A 19,697-nucleotide genomic window follows, 5' to 3' on the forward strand; every position below is an offset into this window, starting at 1 on the left:
TTATCCACTTTAATCCACTGGGGAGTTTGCTAGTAATTTCAAAATGTATGTTACCACAGCAGCAAAACCTGTTATTGAGCATACAGCAATATGTTTTGCCAGCAGGGATAACTGGTGAGAATAGCAATAAAAAGTAGATGAGTGAGGCTAACAAAGTTATTTATTCAATAGAGAAAATATAGAGAGGATGTTTGTCGAAGTTATTTGATGTTTTTATGGGTTAGCATTGGCTCGACATGACCTACAATCTACAGTAGCAGAGGTGCACAGTTATACAAAAGCAGAATTAATACAGTTATGCAGGAAACGTATACTGTTACATATCCACAACACATCCATACATCGTTTATATACATACATAGAAAATATTGTGGGCCTTGCGATACGTGATGTGTCATTGAACCTATATTGTGGGCCTTGCGATATGTGATGTATCATTGAACCTATATTGTGGGCCTTGTGATATGTGATGTATCATTGAACCTATATTGTGGGCCTTGTGATATGTGATGTGTCATTGAACCTATATTGTGGGCCTTGCGATATGTGATGTGTCATTGAACCTATATTGTGGGCCTTGCGATATATGATGTGTCATTGAACCTATATTGTGTATATTGTGGGCCTTGCGATATGTGATGTGTCATTGAACCTATATTGTGGGCCTTGCGATATGTGATGTGTCATTCATTAGGTCCAAAACATTTAAGCATATATCTGTGTAGTATGTCCATGTTTTTGTATCAGTATGTGTTTACCTGTGCAAGTGCATCAGTGTGATGTCTAGCAGTCTCTGTGAGATGTGTATGTGTGAGTGTGTGTGTTTGCCTGTACAGAGTCTCTGGTTCCTCTTGGGGCAGTGCTGGCCCAGTTTCCAACAGTGGCAGTCGTGTGTGTATACGTGGTGAAGAGTTGTGTATGGTGTGTGGTGTGTGTGGTGTGTATGTGGTGAAGCGGTGTGTGTGTGTGTGTGTGTGTGTGTGTGTGTGTGTGTGTGTGTGTGTGTGTGTGTGTGTGTGTGTGTGTGTGTGTGTGTGTGTGTGTGTGTGTGTGTGTGTGTGTGTGTGTGTTGAAGCGGTATGTGTGTGTATGAAGTGTGTGGTGTGTGTGTATGGGAAGTGTGTGTGTGTGAAGTGTGTGTGGTGTGTGTGTGTGTGTGTGTGTGTGTGTGTGTGTGTGTGTGTGTGTGTGTGTGTGCGTGCGTGCGTGCGTGCGTGCGTGCGTACGTGCGTGCGTGCGTGCGTGTGTGTGTGTGTGTGTGTGTGTGCGGTGTGTGTGTGTGTGTGTGTGTGTGTGTGTGTGTGTGTGTGCGTGCGTGCGTGCGTGCGTGCGTGCGTGCGTGCGTGCGTGCGTGCGTGTGTGTGTGTGTGTGTGTGTGCGGTGTGTGTGTGTGTGTGTGTGTGTGTGTGTGTGTGTGTGTGTGTGTGTGTGTGTGTGTGTGTGTGTGTGTGTGTGTGTGTATCTGGTGAAGCGGTGTGTGTGTGTGTGTGTGTGTGTGTGTGTGTGTGTGTGTGTGTGTGTGTGTGTGTGTGTGTGTGTGTGTGTTTGTCTAGGTCTTCTTGGGGCAGTGTGGGCCCAGTCTCCAGCAGTGGCAGATGGTGTTGAAGAGGCGACAGCGGCAGGAGGCACAGGGGTCACAGCAGGGGGTGTGAGGGGCACAGCTATCCATCAGACGACCACACCGCCGGGCAGGGGCTGCAGGCTCGTGTTTCTGAAACTTCACCCACAGGGAAAGATATGTTGGAACGCCAAATATCAGTCATTGAGAAAAATATTATTTACATACTGAATCACCTAACATCACCCATAGACAAATACATACTGTATTTGCTCTGAAATGCACTGTCAACTGTGGGACCTTATACAGACAGATGTGTGCCTTTCCAAATCATGTCCCATCAATAGAATTTACATCAGGTGGACTCCAATCAAGTTGTAGAAACATCTCAAGGATGATCAATGGAAACAGGAGGCTGAGCTAAATTTCGAGTCTCATAGCAAAGGGTCTGAATACTTATGTAGATAAGGTATTTCTGTTTTTTATTTTGAATACATTTTCAAAAATTTCTATTAACCTATTTTCGGTTCGTCATTATGGGGTATTGTGTGTAGTGTATTTAGATCTGTGTGCTCGAGAGGAATCCGATGAGTGCTAACGGTCCCTTTACACCAGGAAGCGGCATCGTGCGGTGAAACATCGTAAGCCATTCGCTATCAACGGAAGGAAAGTGAGAAAAGCGTAGTGGGCAGGGGACAGTCGAGCGATGTAAGCATGGGCAAGGGAGTTGAACATAGCGGGATTAATGTTGGGGAAAGCTGAACTTTATTCTCCACCCGGCACAGCCAGAAGAGGACTGGCCACCCCTCATAGCCTGGTTCCTCTCTAGGTTTCTTCCTAGGTTTTGGCCTTTCTAGGGAGTTTTTCCTAGCCACCGTGCTTCTACACCTGCATTGCTTGCTGTTTGGGGTTTTAGGCTGGGTTTCTGTACAGCACTTCGAGATATTAGCTGATGTACGAAGGGCTATATAAAATAAACTTGATTTGATTTGATGATTCAAATCCTCTGTGATATCGCGATGCGAGTGACCAATCGAAGCTCACAATAGCATCCAAACCCTACTGGATTGGCTGAGAATGGCTGTTGATACATAGCACTACCTAGCATGCTTGCTAGCTTGCTTGTTAGCACCCACATGAGGGCGAGGCTAGGGTGGCTATACGAGTGCCTTCAGAAAGTATTCATACCCATTGACTTATTCCACATTTTGTTGAATGTGATTAAATATTATTTTGTAATCTCACCCATCTACACACAATAGCCCATAATGACAAAGTGAAGAAAAACAATTGAGACATTGAAAATGAAATACAATTGAGACATGAAAATGAAATACAGAAATATCTAATTTACATAAGTATTCACACCCCTTGGTCAATACATGTTAGAATCAACTTTGGCAGCGATTACAGCTGTGAGTCTTTCTGGGTGAGTCTCTAAGAGCTTTGTACACCTGGATTGTACAATATTTGCCCATTATTATTTTTTTATTTCTTCCAGCTGTCACATGAGTTGACGCTGGAGAGACGAAGCAGAAACGGGGAGTCACATTTAATAAAGGAAGGACATGGAACGAGACAAGAACAGCAGACGGGGAGCAGACGTGACACAAGCTCTGTCAAATTGGTTGTAGATCATTGCTAGACAACCATTTTCAAGTCTTGCCATAGATTTTCAAGAAGATTTAAGTCAAAACTGTAACTCGGCCACTCAGGAACATTCACTGTATTCTTGGTAAGCAACTCCAGTGTATTTTTGGCCATGTGTTTTAGGTTATTGTCCTGCTGAAAGGTGAATTAATCTTCCATTGTGTGGTGGAAAGCAGACTGAAACAGGTTTTCCTCTAGGATTTTGCCTGTGCTTAGCTCTATTCCGTAATTTTTTTTATACTGAAAAACTCCCCAGTCCTTAACGATTCCAAGCATACCCATAACATGATGCAGTCACCACTATGCTTGAAAATATGGAGAGTGGTACTCAGTAATGTACTGGATTGGATTTACCCCAAACATAACACTTTGTATTCAGGACAAAAAGATACTTGCTTTTCCACATTTTTTTGCATTAGTACTTTAGTGCTTTGTTGCAAACAGGATGCATGTTTTGGAATATTTTTATTCTGTAAAGGCTTCCTTCTTTTCACTCTGTCAATTAGGTTAGTATTGTGGAGTAACTACAATGTTGTTGATACATCCTCAGTTTATTCCCATCACAGCCATTAAACTCTGTAACTGTTTTAAAGTCACCATTGGCCTCATGGTGAGTTTGGATAGAGGCCTGTATCTTTGTAGGCTGTATCTTTGTAGTGACTGGGTCTATTGATACACCATCCAAAGTGTAATTACTAACTTCACCATGCTCAAAGGGATATTTAATGTCTGCTTTTTTTAATCTATCAATAGGTGCCCTTCTTTGCGGGGAATTGGAAAACCTCCCTGGTCTTTGTGGCTGAGTCTGTTTGAAATTCACTGCTCGACTGAGGGATCTTACAGATAATTGTATGTGTGAGGTACAGAGATGAGGTAGTCATTCAAAAATCATGTTAAAAACACTATTATTGCACACAGAGTGAGTCCATGCAACTTATTATGTGACTTGTTAAGCACATTTTTACTCCTGAACTTATTTAGGCTTGACATAACAAAGGGGTTGAATACTTATTGATTCAAGACATTTCAGCTTAACATTTTTAATTCATTTGTACAATTTCGAAAAACATAATTCCACTTTGACATTATGGGGTATTGTGTGTAGGCCAGTGACAATACATTTCAATTTAATACATTTTAAATTCAGGCTGTAACACAAGAACATTTTGAAAAAGTCTAGGGGTGTGACTACCTCCTGAAGTCACTGTATAGTGTAAATGCACTGTAAACCATGTTTGTGTGTGCTGTAAAGGAGGACAGAGGGTGGTTTTTCTGACGTCATGCAAAGTCACCTGATATTAAGGGATTTAATGACGCCGCCAACCACCGGATGGAGGCAAAGACACGTTTATTCGACAGAGATTCTTTAGAAGCTCCTAAATTATTTCCGGACATTTCAGATTGATTAGTATCAGGTTAATTAATTCCTACAGTAATTCTTCCACTTCTGTTCGTAGACAGCTGGTCTTCATACAACCTCTTTAAGCATGATTTAGTACATTGTTCCTGCTATAGTTTTAAGGAGATAAATGTACATTGTTCCTGCTATAGTTTTAAGGAGATAAATGTACATTGTTCCTGCTATAGTTTTAAGGAGATAAATGTACATTGTTCCTGCTATAGTTTTAAGGAGATAAATGTACATTGTTCCTGCTATAGTTTTAAGGAGATAAATGTACATTGTTCCTGCTATAGTTTTAAGGAGATAAATGTACATTGTTCCTGCTATAGTTTTAAGGAGATAAATGTACATTGTTCCTGCTATAGTTTTAAGGAGATAAATGTACATTGTTCCTGCTATAGTTTTAAGGAGATAAATGTACATTGTTCCTGCTATAGTTTTAAGGAGATACATGTACATTGTTCCTGCTATAGTTTTAAGGAGATAAATGTACATTGTTCCTGCTATAGTTTTAAGGAGATAAATGTACATTGTTCCTGCTATAGTTTTAAGGAGATAAATGTACATTGTTCCTGCTATAGTTTTAAGGAGATAAATGTACATTGTTCCTGCTATAGTTTTAAGGAGATAAATGTACAACTTACTGCAACGTGGTGCTGTCCCTGATGTGGCAAAATCCATCTCCTGGCAAACAGTCTTCCGGGTTTCCCTTGGCTCCAAACTATAGTTCATAGAAATATAAAACAAGGATTTATGATTAGATATGAAACGTATTGCCCCAAATGATGGGTTCAACTTAAGTATACATCTTCAGTGGTTCTAGGACACTTTTCATTTCCACTTTTCAAAAAATGGGCTGGTGTACAGAAATGCCAGGGACAATTTCTGGTCCCAGTCCGACCCTGTGTGAATCCATAATATGAAGTACATTTGTAATTCAGGTGAACTATTCCTTGAAGAACACAATCTTTTACTATAAATGTCTTAATTACAAAATAGTGCCATCATAGAGAGCTCATCTGATGCAGTACATATATAGCATCAGGGGGTGGAGGCTAGCTGAAAAATGTCTACTTTGCAGACCAACCTTGTGATGAATGGTACTTGTTGTACTGCCAGAATGTTGTATGTACAACCACAATTTGTTATTCTTTGTGATAAGAAACCGTACACAACTAATATTATGCATCTTAATAATTACATATCATGAGTATTGCCAAAAAGCCTAAAGCACAGAGAGGACTAGAGATGGCCATCTGGGTTTTGTCATCTTAATTACAAATTAATCAAATAATTGTGTGCACTTCTTGCTAAAGTAAACCAACCCTGATTCATAAACTTAATGGAGACTTTGTCCCCTGACGGCTTTCAAAGCAGTAACTGCTTTTAGAGACTTCATCTCTTTAACACAAACTCAGATGCAATGACTCATATGATGGCTTAGTCAGTTGATTTCGATTATAGTTTTAGTAATAAAGAGGTAATACAAAAGTATTACATTGCCACATGTTATGCACAGCAATTAAAATTGTATTTGGCGACATGCGTGGGAACTGCATGTGGTTTAACTGGTCAACTGTCATAATTGTATAGGTCATGACTAATGATACGTAAATTGTAAGCTTTTGGTTAAAATCTTGTGAACATTATTTTTTTACAATTAAATAATTAAAATTGTTCGCCATAGTTCCTTAATCCAAACGCAAACCATAGCCCTATGAAGCAATCTGTCAGTAATGGCAAATATACCATACATTTATGTGCAAAAGGTGTGATCTTTTCTCTCAGCAACAAGAGCGCGCAACCCTGCTTAATAATCAAAACAGAAAACATGCAAAATAGCTTCACCTGAATCATTTTCATGCTGTATATGCGCATCCCTCTTTAGGTCTTCGGCGAAACATAACGGAATAGACACCGAAAGGAGACAAACCCAGAGAAAATGTTTTCCCAACATCTCCACTTCCAATCTTGTAACCGGAATCCGGGTTAATAATAATGTTATGGACTGCAGCACTGTTCAGGTGAAAGCACACTATTAAATTTGACACGTTGGGATAGGCTACTTACAGGTTACTTTTTATCCACTCTGGGGAAATTAATATTTTTATTTTATTTTAAATGTCTTAATATGGTAGCCTATCAATATCGCAGCTCAGAAGGTTCTCGTTCTAGGGAATGGGTTCTCATAAAATGGGTGGTTAAGTGTAGTCAAATATTCCACGCCCACAATTTCTTTCAGACTCTGAAGTAGCCTTCTATTGACCTACCCTATTTTGTTGAATTATGGTTTCCATCCATACATTCCCCCAACTAAGTCAAACAGTAACAAGCTCCCACCGATACTATAGCAAAATGCCACTGTCTGGTAGCAGTTATTTATTTTTTGTTGTCAAGGCCGATGTGATCGTGTAATGCATTGTCAACTGAGATCTACATCTTGATTGATTATGCGCTGTTGCGCTCAGCTGCACTGCGGCCCTCCATGTAGAGGTAAAGGGAAATCTTTCTAACGGTTTAATATGTTATTTACTGACACTGGACGGAACCCACATGCAGGTGTGTTCGAAACATTGATATGGTATTTGGGCCTGGGGTTGGCCTGAATGCGACATCAAGAAACCGGATGTTAAAGACATTAAAGTCCCTCTCCCACGCTTATTACTTGCCGAGGGACATGTGAGGTGAATTGGCGCGCAGACAGCAGGGAGCCTTCCGATGTTCTTTCCAAACACCAGACATTCCTCTCTATGAGCCTATGTACACAATCTGCACATTGTTATTCATTTCCTAAGCCCATGTTAATTAATATATATTAACAGTGGGGATCAGTGGAGGCTCCTTAGAGGAGGATGGGGAGGAACATCCGACTCAGTGAATTTCAGAAAAATGTAAATAGTGAAACATAAAAAAGTTATCCTTTTTAGATAAAACTATACTTTGAAACAAACTGTTTTGCAAGGAAGGTCTACAGTAGCCTCGACCAGTGGCACATAGCCTATTAATGGATGTCAAGGGAAGCCAGCCCCCCCTCTCAAAAAAATAAATACATATTAAATAATTTATCTTTCGTCTCTCTGTATTTCATAATTTTCCTTCAATTCGCAAGAGGCTGAATGTATCTCACCGGAAAAAGCATCGAAACGAACGAAACAGTGCCCCTCTGTCTCTGTATGTGTAGGCCATCTATCTGATGCTGTCTGGTCCAAACAAGTATGACATTGTTTCCGCCAAAAGCATTGAACGGAATGGAAGCCAGCGAGCATTTGGCTTCCCTTGATAAAAAAGTATTAAAAAATAGCCAAACTGAGTGAGCTCAACTATGTGCACCCCAAAAAGTTGTCAAGGGAAGCCAGCTTGGATTTTGGCATCACTCCTTACAAATCACATCGAGAGCATACGTCATTGACAGAAACATCTTGAATTGTTGCATCTCGTTGTATTGTTGTCCTCTGGTGGCCTTTTCCTAAATTAGCCATGGATGGAGATTGGGATTTGTGACTTGTGGTTTTACTTAATTCTCTGTACTGGCCAATGACTATAATGGCGATTCTGATCCAACCATTAATTCATACATTGTTGTGCCCCTGGCCTGAGAGGATGGAGGTTCAATATGTAGCTAGTTGTAGAAAGCTAATGTTAACTAGCTAGCTAATGTTGCCCATGAATGGAAGTTAGGCTTTAGAGCAAACGTTTTAGCCAGGTAGCCTTGGACAACAAAAACTAAAAGCGTGTACTGTATGACAGACTGATAGACCGTTTTGTCAACATGAAAGAGAGGAAGATGGCAGATGCGTTTCTCTACAAGTAGGATGCGTCAATACATTTTCTACTTGCACGTACGCGCACGCAAACACACACAAACACGTCCACAGAAATTAGAACCACGGACAGCGACATCATATTTAGCTTACGTTGATTCAACTTAATTGTTTTTGTTATCTTTTAGTTGTCACTGCATTAGACTAAGTAGAGGTGATTTGATGATGTTGAAATGTCGAAGTTGAAATGGTGCTGGAATAGTGGAGGCAGCTCCTGTTTTCTTTGCGACTTGCGTTAACTCTCTGTGGTTCTAAATCAATAGTTGTTTAGTGGTCGGAAAATGTCCAAAACATTAACTTGCTTGACCATGCTGTAGGTAATGTAACTGTCTGTTACTTGCAATATGTGGAATAAAGCGGACAGAGGTTGCTATCTGGTTTTGTGATAAAAATTAAGGTATGGTTGAATTTATTCTGCCACTGTCTTCTTATAGTCTCGGCCTTTAGGCCTATATATCACGGTAGCAAGGCATATGAAATAACAGTTTATAGAGCAAACAGGACTATTATCACAACACATAGGTTGTAATATGCCATTTTTCTGTCTTCCTCAGTGATTTTACCCACGCACCGCTACTGGCCTCAACAGACCTAGGAGGCTCATAGTTCTCACCCCCTTCCATAGACTTACACAGTAATTATGATGACTTCTGGAGGACGTCCTCCAAGAGCTCTTGCAGCATGAACTGACATGTTGTCCATCCAATCAAAGGATCAGAGAATGAATCTAGTACTGAAAGCATAAGATACAGCTAGCTAGCACTGCAGTGCATAACCTATGGTTGAGTAGTTGACTCAAAGAGAGAGACAAACAATAGTTGAACAGTTTTGGGGAAAAAAGGAGAATTAGCAGAGAGAGAGAGATACTGTAGCTATATTTCGTTGTATTTCTTTCACTTTCATTTAACTAGCTAATGCAGCTAATTTAACCTACTCAACAACCTGACTCAAACAGAGAAGAATGCTATTTATGTTAGCTAGCTGGCTAAGGCAATCCAACATTCTAACTCTTCCAAGTCAAGGTAAACTTTCGGTTTGATTCATTTATTGTCACAGGGGCCCACCATTGAAACTTCTAAACTGCTTGCTTTACACTGTATTGCGTAATTGTACACATGGATTGGATTGTGGCTTTACTAACGGGTTGGTTCTAGTAGCTATGTTGACTATGTTGTTAGCTAATATGGTGTGTTTATCAGTTAGCGGATATGGAATGAAGTTTTGGTTTTGAGAGTTTTTTTTCACCTGATCACAGACAGCTGTTGTGTTGTGCACTGAGGTCCACAAGCAAAGGGAAAATGTGAGAGGAGGAGAATGGGTACAGTAAACAGTGTATTCGGAAAGTATTCAGAGCCCTTGACTTTTTCCACATTTTGATATTTTAGTGTTATTCTAAAATGGATGAAATTGTTTTTCCCCCTCATCAATCTACACACAATACCCCATAATGACAAAGCAAAAACAAGTTTTTCAATTTTTTTTGCAAATGTATTAAAAATTAAAAATAAAAATATCACATTTACTTAAGTATTCAAACCCTTTAATCAGTACTCTGTTGAAAGACGTTTGGAGCGATTACAGACTTGAGTCTCCTTGGGTATGAGTTTCTCCCACTCTTCAAATCAAATCAAATTTTATTAGTCACATGCGCTGAATACAACAGGTGTAGACCTTACAGTGAAATGCTTACTTACAAGCCCCTAATCAACAAAATGCAGTTTAAAAAATACGAATAAGAATAAGAAATAAAATGAACAAGTAATTAAAGAGCAGCAGTAAAATAACAATGGCGAGACTATATACAGGGGGTACCGGTACAGAGTCAATGTGCGGGGGCACCGGTTAGTCGAGGTAATTGAGGAAATATGTACATGTAGGTAGAGTTATTAAAGTGACTATGCATAGATAATAACAGAGAGCAGCAGCGGCGAGGGGGGGGGGGGGGGGGGGGCAATGCAAATAGTCTGGGTAGCTATTAGATTAAGATGTTCAGGAGTCTTATGGCTTGGCAGTAGAAGCTGTTTAGAAGCCTCTTGGACCTAGACTTGGCTCTCCGGTACCGCTTGCCGTGTGGTAGCAGAGAAAGCAGTCTATGACTAGAGTGGCTGGAGTCTTTGACAATTTCTAGGGCCTTCCTCTGACACCGCCTGGTATAGAGGTCCTGGATAGCAGGAAGCTTGGCCCCAGTGATGTACTGGGCCGTACGCTCTACTCTCTATAGTGCCTTGCGGTTGGAGGCCGAGCAGTTGCCATACCAGGCAGTGATGCAACTAGTCAGGATGCTCTCGATGGTGCAGCTGTAGAACCTTTTGAGGATCTGAGGACCCATGACAAATCTTTTCAGTCTCCTGAGGGGGAATAGGTTTTGTCGTGCCCTCTTCACGACTGTCTTGGTGTGCTTTGACCATGTTAGTTTGTTGGTGATGTGGACACCAAGGAACTTGAAGCTCTCAACCTGCTCCACTACAGCCCCGTCGATGAGAATGGAGGCGTGCTCGGCCCTCCTTTTGCTGTAGTCCACAATCATCTCATTTCTCTTGATCACGTTGAGGAAGAGGTTGTTGTCCTTGCACCACATGGCCAGTACTCTGACCTCCTCCCTATAGGCTGTCTCGTCGTTGTCGGTAATCAGGCCTACTACTGTTGTGTCATAGGCAAACTTAATGATGGTGTTGGAGTCGTGTCTGGCCGTGCAGTCATGAGTGAACAGGGAGTACAGGAGGGGATTGAACACGCACCCCTGAAATGTGTTGTTACCTACCCTTACCACCTGGGGACGGCCCATCAGGAAGTCCTCAATCCAGTTGCAGATTTACACGCTGAAGCTATGTTGCGCTTGGTGACCTCTGACTGTTTCATCCTAACATCGTTGGTGCCGACGTGGATAACAATATCTCTATACTCTCTACACTCGCCAGTTTTAGCTTTAGCCAGCACCATCTTCAGATTAGCCTTAACGTCGGTAGCCCTGCCCCCTGGTAAACAGTGTATGATCGCTGGATAATTCGTTTTAACTTCTAGTTGCACACAATCCCGGATCCGGGAGCACCCTCATCAGTAAAAAAGCTGACTAGCATAGCCTAGCATAGCGCCACAAGTAAATACTAGCATCTAAATATCATTAAATCACAAGTCCAAGACACCAGATGAAAGATACACATCTTGTGAATCCAGCCATCATTTCTGATTTTTAAAAGGTTTTACAGGGAAGACACAATATGTATTTCTATTAGCTAACCACGATAGCAAAAGACACAACTTTTTTTTCCCACCATTTTTTTCCTGCATAGGTAGCTATCACAAATTCGACCAAATAAAGATATAAATAGTCACTAACCAAGAAACAACTTCATCAGATGACAGTCTGATAACATATTTATTGTATAGCATATGTTTTGTTAGAAAAATGTGGATATTTCAGGTATAAATCATAGTTTTACATTGCAGCCACCATCACAACTCTCACCAAAGCAACTAGAATAACTACAGAGACCAACGTGAATTACCTAAATACTCATCATAAAACATTTATGGAAAATACACAGCGTACAGCAAATGAAAGACAAAGATCTTGTGAATCCAGCCAATATTTCAGATTTTTTAAGTGTTTTACAGCGAAAACACAATATAGCATTATATTAGCTTACTACAATAGCCAACCACACAACAGCATTGATTCAAGCCAACAATAGCGATAACGAATAAACCAGCAAAAGATATTCATTTTTTCACTAACCTTCTCAAACTTCTTCAGATGACAGTCCTATAACATCATATTACACAATACATATAGAGTTTGTTCGAAAATGTGCATATTTAGCGGCACAAATCGTGGTTATACAATATGAATAGTAGCCAAAATGCAAACAAAATGTCGGGAGAAATCTTGGGAGAGGCACCTAATCTAATCAGTAACTAATCATAAACTTGACTAAAAAATACAGGTTGGACAGCAAATGAAAGATACATTAGTTCTTAATGCAACCGCTGTGTTAGATTTTTAAAATTAACGTTACTACGACATACAGCGTGCGTTAAAGCGAGACCGCACCGAAATTAATGGCGGAATAGTAGTTTGACATTTTTCAACAGAACAACGAATTAACATCATAAATAGTTCTTACTTTTTGATGAGCTTTCATCAGAATCTTGGGCAAGTTGTCCTTTGTCCAGAAGAATCGTTGCTCGGTTGTAGATTGTCGCCTTCAACTTTGGAATTAGCAGTAAACATTAGCCATGTGGCGAAGACGTGCCCAACTCACTATAACGCAGCACAAAGAAATATCCGAAAATCGCAATACACTGATATAAACTGATATAACTCGGTTTAAAATAACAACATTATGATGTCTTTAACACCTATATCGAATAAAATCAGAGCCGGATATATCTAACTCCTATAACGAGAGCTTTCCAGAACACCATCCTGAGGTCTGTCTTGCGTCATGGCGAATGTTGAAAAGAGTGGACCCCACGTTCCAAAACCCTTTATATGGCCTCAGATCTGCCTAGCAACACCATTCCAATTCTCACCGCTTGCTGACATCTAGGGGAAGGCCTATGCAGTGCATGTCGACCAATACAAGACATGCAAATTAATAAACTGACCCTAGAACAGTCTGCCTGATTTCAGATTTCTCACTTCCTGACAGGAAGTTTGCTCCAACTCGAGTTCTGTTTTACTCACAGATATAATTCAAACGGTTTTAGAAACTAGAGAGTGTTTTCTATCCAATAGTAATAATAATATGCATATTGTACGAGCAAGAATTGAGTACGAGGCAGTTTAATTTGGGAACAAAATTTTTACAAAGTGAAAACAGCACCCCCTATTGAGAAAAGGTTTTAAGTCTAATACTGCGGGTAATGGAGTCGCCAATGACTAGGGTTTTCAATTTGTCAGAGCTAATGGTGGGAAGCTTCGGCGTCTCAGATCCCGTAACGGGAGGAGTAGAGACAAGAGAAGGCTTGGCCTCAGACTCCGAGGCCGAGCCTCGAAAACCGGTTGAAAGTTTCTGTCTGCTGAATGAGCGACACCGGTTGAACATTCCTACAGCATTTCCCTCCAGAAGCCATGAGAAAGTTGTCCGGCTGCGGGGACTGTGCGAGGGGATTTATACTACTATCTGTACTTACTGGTGGCACAGACGCTGTTTCATCCTTTCCTACACTGAAATTACCCTTGCCTAACAATTGCGTCTGAAGCTGGGCTTGCAGCACAGCTATCCTCGCCATAAGGCGATCGTTCTCCTGTATATTATGAGTACAGCGACTGCAATTAGAAGGCCCCATGTTAATGTTACTACTTAGCTTCGGCTGTTGAAGGTGCTGACGAACCATGTCCAGATAAAGCGTCCAGAGTGAAAAAGTTGAATAAAAAAAAAGTTGTGAGGGAAAAACTAAAAATATAAACGGTAATTAAAAAGTAAAAACCGTAAAGTTGTCAGGTAGCAAAGTAAGGTTGGCGACAAAACGCACAGCAACACGTCTGCAAGTTGCAAGTTATTCGTATTTTTTGAAACTGCACTGTTGGTTAGGGGCTCGTAAGTAAGCATTTCACTGTAAGGTCTACACCTGTTGTATTCGGCACATGTGACTAATAAAATTTGATTTGATTGGATATACTGTCCATTTCTGAAACTCACTTAGATTGTACCTTTGATGATACAGCAGTAGCAATACAAGAATATAACATCTACAAAAAAGACAGGCATGCCTAGGGGGAGGTGTTGGGGTATATGTTCAAAGACATATTCCTGCAAAGTAGGGATGCACAATATATCGGTGAACATATCGGCATCGTCCGATATTAGCTAAATATGCCAATATCGGCATCGGCCCGATGTCTAGTTTAACGCTGATGTGCAAAACTGATGTCAAAGCTGACGTGCATACCTATATAACGTAGGTAGACGTAAAATCTTGCGCTACACATGCAACACAGCATTCCTAACCTAGCCCACAATGTCTGCTGTGTGGATCGAGCAGTCAACACGTCGAGCAGTCATTTGAAAGAGTAAGAAAATTTCAGCGAGACAACTCAAAGGCGAAATTCATTAACGCCAAGATAATGGAATTAATTGCCCTTGACAATCAACCATTCTCTATCGTGGGTGATGTTGGCTTTCACAATTGGTCGAGCACCGGTACACACTACCAAGTGCGCTATTTTTCAGTTGTTGCCCGACCGGAGTTACACAGTAATAGCATCACTGCTATTAGCCTCACGACATACTATGAAACGCCATTTGGGTCTTTGCGTGTCAAAAAAGATACACGTCAAATAACACCATTTGACATAACACTATTTGACGCTTTAAATAAGCTTTTAATTTGACACGTCAAATAGCACAGTTCTATTATATAATTTTGTGTGTTCTGAATTTGCACGTGCAAGCCAGGCGCCACCACTACTATCAGTAGCACTGTCAAGCTGTACAAAAAAGTTTGCAAACAAGTTACACCAGCCACAAACGGTGTGTTTACAATACCACGTTGGTAATAAAGCATTATTTGTTTGACCGCAACTTCTGAGGTAGCTAGCTAGCTTTAGCTTGGTACCTAGCTAGCACCAATACAACCAGCCTGAAAACAATGACCAGTAGAAACTGCAATCATTTTCATTATTCTTAGCAATGATTTAGGAATCCTTGTGAGTAAGTATTAGCTAGGTAGTTACTTGTTGTTCGCCTATTGAAATTGAACTTCAGTTCATGAAAATAAATAGCTAGCCAGCGACTTAACCCTGTTGCCCAAAGCTAACATTATAAGCAGCCAGCTAGCTTCATCTGGCTAGTGATGCTCGACCAGACAACCGGTTATGTGTCGTGAAGCTAGCCATAACAAGGATTAGGCACAATAGTGGAATTTGCGGTTTGCCGTCAAAATAAAAGTACCTCTTTGAAAGTAAAGTAAGGTTACAATTGGTGGAATCATGCCATATTTAGACTAGATAATGTTAAACAAGGTTGGAATGTGAAGCAATGAAATGCGGGTATCAGTCTACTCGGTGACACCCACAGAACACAACTGTGAAGAGTTTATGCAAATATTAGCGTTGTAGCTCTTATCGCGGGACTGCGACCGTGTGAAATCACCTCCCCAGTCAGCCTATTGTGTGTATTGACATTCATATTGCACTATACAGCTTTACCGAAGGATTGGGGATCAATGAAATGGGGTATCAGTCTACTCAATACCCAAGATGTTTTTTCCCAACGTCCTCCTCAGAGTTATCAGACTCCAAAACATCCACACAGTATTGTTTTTCCTCTGGAATAGTGTTCAATACACATAGGTTGACAATAAATGTGGCTCAATTCACAGTTGTTTCAGAGTCCCGCAATAAGAGCTACGACGCTAATGTTCTCTGGGTGTCACTAAGTAGACTGATACCCCATGTCATTTCGCGGCCTGAAACAGATTGTTATTTTGGGATGAACATTGTTTGCATCCATGAGCTAGCTAGCTTTTTTTATGACCAGTACTGTAGGTGCACAAGACAACTTTACCAGCATCATAGCATACGTATCGATGGATCGTTGTGACATATGAAATACGAGTGAGAATGGTTGAGAATGAAACGACTGAACAAATGAACAACAAAACAGCATAGCAAGTAAGTGAAAGAAATAGGTTTTGATGATGTTTTACTGGTAATGGGGACATACATAAATGCCAACAAAATAACTTTTTGGTCAGTGTGGTGTGTGTGTGTGTGTGTGTGTGTGTGTGTGTGTGTGTGTGTGTGTGTGTGTGTGTGTGTGTGTGTGTGTGTGTGTGTGTGTGTGTGTGTGTGTGTGTGTGTGTGTGTGTGTGTGTGTGTGTGTGTAACCTGACGGCCTACCCCGGCCAAACCCGGACGATGCTGGGCCAATTGTGCGCCGCTCTATGGGACTCCCAATCACGGCCGGATGTGATACAGCCTGGATTCGAATGCTTAAAAGGCCGCAAAAAAATGTAATATCGGTTATCGGTATTGGGGGGTTTTTTGGCAAGGAAAATATCAGATATCGGTATCGGCCAAAAATGTCATATCGGTGTGAAGTGTAGAGAGGATCTCATATCAAATATTGTTGAAGTGTTGTGGTTGCGTTGCCTCATCTAAAGCCTCTTCTTTATGGTGCTGCTATAGGCCACCAAGTGCTAACAGTCAGTATTTGGATAATATGTGTGAAAAGCTTGATAGTATATGTGTTGTTAATAGAGAGGTCTATTTTCTGGCTGACCTGAACATTGACCGGTTAGCATCTAGCTAACTGTCCTCTCAATAAGAAGCTTCTAAATGTGACTGATGTAATATGTCTGTAATATGACACAGGTTATCACTCAACCAACTGAACTGCATACCAATAGTGTTGGATCTGTGACATCCACTTGTATTGATCATATCTTCACTTTGCTCCAAATCAATATCAGTTCCCATTGGCAGAAGGGACCGTAACATTGTGGAAATAACACAGAAAGCAAAAGTGCCAAAGGTTGGGCCTAAAGTAATTTCTAAGAGATCATACAAAATATCTTATATGTTGAAGGTGTAAAACGTGTGATGTGCATGAGGAAGTGAATCCAAATGCAGCACTGGAAGTATTTGTTAAAGTATTCATGCCAATTGTTGACAAGCTCCTGTTAAGGAATTAACTGTATGAACTGTTAGAGCCCTAACCTGGACAAAAGGAACACCTATGTGAGAATGCTATTCATTGACTACAGCTCAGCACCATAGTGCCCTCAAAGCTCATCACTAAGCTAAGGACCCTGGGACTAAACACCTCCCTCAAAAGGTTCTACAGCTGCACCCTCGAGAGCATCCTGACTAGTTGCATTACTGCCTGGTATGGCAACTACTCAGCCTCCAACCGCAAGGCACTACAGAGGGTAGTGCGTACGACCCAGTACATCACTGGGGCCAAGCTTCCTGCCATCCAGGATCTCTATACCAGGCGGTGTCAGAGGAAGGCCATAAAAATGATCAAAGACTCCAGCCACCCTAGTCAGCATGCATGTAGAGAAGGGCACTCAACTTGGACTGCACTGACTCAGATGACAGTTGATTGGTTAAAATAAATGGATAATAAGATCATAGTTGGAGCTGTATTGTTAGATTTCAATGCAGCCTTTAATGTTATGTTATGTCACATTCCATCACATGGTTGGATAGTTATTTATCCAATAGAAGCCAGAGAGTGTTCTTCAATGTACATTAGATATGTACAGTGCGGTGTACCTAAGGCCAGTTGCCTTGGGCTGTTACTCTTCTCTACAAATGACTTGCCACTGGTCTTACACAAAGCTAGAATGACAATGTATGCAGATGATTCCAGACTCTACATGTCAACACCCAAAGCCAGTGAGCTCACTGACATTATAAATAAGGAGTTAGTCAGTATCAGAATGGGTGATTAATAATAAACTGGTCTTAAATACAACTAAAACTAAAAACATTGTATTCTGTTCAAAACATTCTCTAAGATCTAAACCTCAACTGGAGATAAAGGGTGTGACCATTTAGCAAGTTGAGGAAGCTGAACGATAACATTGGATGGTCAATTAGGGCGGCACACAATTGACCCAGGGTCGTCCGGGTTTGGGTTTGCCTAGTTAAATAAAGGTTAAATAAATAAAAATATTTTAAAAATCATGGTCAAGTCATATTGACAAAGTTGTTGTAAAGATGGGGAGGGGTGACACAAAAATCAACTGTACTAGTTCTTCAGACTCTGGTCTTGTACCATCTTGATTACTGTCCAGTAACATGGTCAAGTGCAGAAAAGAAAGACCTAGCAAAGCTGCAGCTGTCTCAAAACAGAGCAGCACACCTTGCCCTTAACGGCACATACATAACTAACATCAACAACATGCATGCCAATCTTTCCTGGTTGAAGGTTGACGAGAGATTCATTTAAGATTATCTGCATAAACAAATAACGTTCAGCTCCGACATCCATACATACCCCACAAGACATGCCACCAGGGGTCTCTTCACAGTCCTCAAGTCAAAAACGAATTCACAGCAATGCACAGTATTATACAGAGCCATGATCACATGGAACTCCCATCTCCAAATACTCAAGCAAACAGCAAAATTACCTTTAAAAAAATACATCTCGTGAAACTGCGGGGACTGTGAGGGGACACATACACAAACACGCACACACAGACACACTTTAACACACACATTTTTTGTTGTTGTTGTATTGTTAGTATTCATTTTTAGTTGTATTGTTTGTATATCATTGTATTTTAAATGTGTGTGACTCTCCTTGCCTATTAGTGTATCAGTGTTTTGTTACTTGTCATGTTTTGTGTTTTTTGTGGACCCCAGGAAGAATAGCTGCTACCTCTGCAAAATCTAACGGGGATCCAAATAACCAAATAAATAAAAAAATGAATTACCATTCAGAAGATCGATAGGAGCAGAGCTTTTTATCATGTCGTAAATCTGAAGAGGCTGTGGACCCGATCAGCATGTTTCTCTGTCAAGCCCCAAAAAATATCATAGGCCTTACCTATACATCAATCATTGTGGATATACTTTATGTGAACTGTTATGTATTGAGTTACATGCCCAGCTACAAGGAGTTCATGGGGGTGTGGTTTCGGGTTCACAGTTGACACTGTTGTGAAGTGATCTTACCTGACATGTGAATGTTATATTGATCCAAATTTCTTAGGAAAAACCATTAAAAGTTTGTCTTCAGCTGTCCTTTCTACTACAGTACTTGAGAGATGTTACTGCTCCAGCAGTTGGTGAGTCTGGTGGGGCAGAAGCAGGAGTCATTTCAGTGGAGCTTCCGAGGGGAAGCTGTGAGTCAGCTGGGATGGCTTTATCTGGTTATAACAGAGACCAGCTGGTTGTAATCAGGTTACATGACGTCTTCGCAGCCAGAAAACCAGTTTACAACCAGAAAATGACATCAATAAGACATCATGTGCAATATTTTGCTCGCTGGGTTACTTGTGCAGGTTATAAAAGACCCACATCTTAGTTCATATTACAAGAATCACACTGTAATTCAATCGTTGCACATAACGGTATTTCTGCACTGGGCTTTCAGGAGTGAGTTTTTCAAAGGCTTTAAAAATAAGGTTCAAAAGCTCCGCAAAAGGACTCATGAGGCCAATGTATATAAAAAACAAACTGAAAACTGTAGGAATTACATTTTTATCAGAATTTCCCTCTCAGTCCAGATGTTCTTGAGCTCAGAGTCGACAGCCAACCATAACTGCCCTGCAGGGCCGGCGCCAGAACAAATCAGTTGGACAG

At 40.8% G+C, this 19,697-nt stretch overlaps 1 protein-coding gene across 2 annotated transcripts; it reads right to left on the reverse strand.

The window, feature by feature from the left end:
• Positions 1–1,493: 1,493 nt before the first annotated feature.
• asip2b (agouti signaling protein, nonagouti homolog (mouse) 2b) lies at positions 1,494–19,179 on the reverse strand. 2 transcript variants are annotated; one of them, XM_038963664.1, is made up of 3 exons: positions 19,068–19,179; positions 5,255–5,331; positions 1,494–1,717 (listed from the first exon to the last, which is right to left on the reverse strand). In XM_038963664.1, the coding sequence occupies exons 1-3, from the start codon at positions 19,072–19,074 to the stop codon at positions 1,550–1,552; spliced, it is 252 nt and encodes an 83-aa protein (XP_038819592.1). In that variant the 5' UTR covers positions 19,075–19,179; the 3' UTR covers positions 1,494–1,549. The 2 variants fall into 2 exon arrangements, with proteins under 2 accessions (XP_038819592.1, XP_038819591.1); XM_038963663.1 differs by lacking the exon at positions 19,068–19,179 and adding an exon at positions 6,459–6,773.
• Between the last annotated feature and the right edge of the window lie 518 nt (positions 19,180–19,697).

The sequence above is a fragment of the Salvelinus namaycush genome, chromosome 25 (genome assembly GCF_016432855.1).
Source record: "Salvelinus namaycush isolate Seneca chromosome 25, SaNama_1.0, whole genome shotgun sequence".
In the NCBI taxonomy this organism is placed as follows: Eukaryota; Metazoa; Chordata; class Actinopteri; order Salmoniformes; family Salmonidae; genus Salvelinus; species Salvelinus namaycush.

Coding starts and splice junctions, on each gene's coding strand:
- asip2b (XM_038963663.1), bottom strand. CDS start 6,567: ATGTTGGGAAAACATTTTCTCTGGGTTTGTCTCCTTTCGGTGTCTATT. Junction 5,332..6,458: donor ACAGCATGAAAATGATTCAG/GTGAAGCTATTT, acceptor TATGAACTATAG/TTTGGAGCCAAGGGAAACCC. Junction 1,718..5,254: donor AGGGACAGCACCACGTTGCA/GTAAGTTGTACA, acceptor CTGTGGGTGAAG/TTTCAGAAACACGAGCCTGC.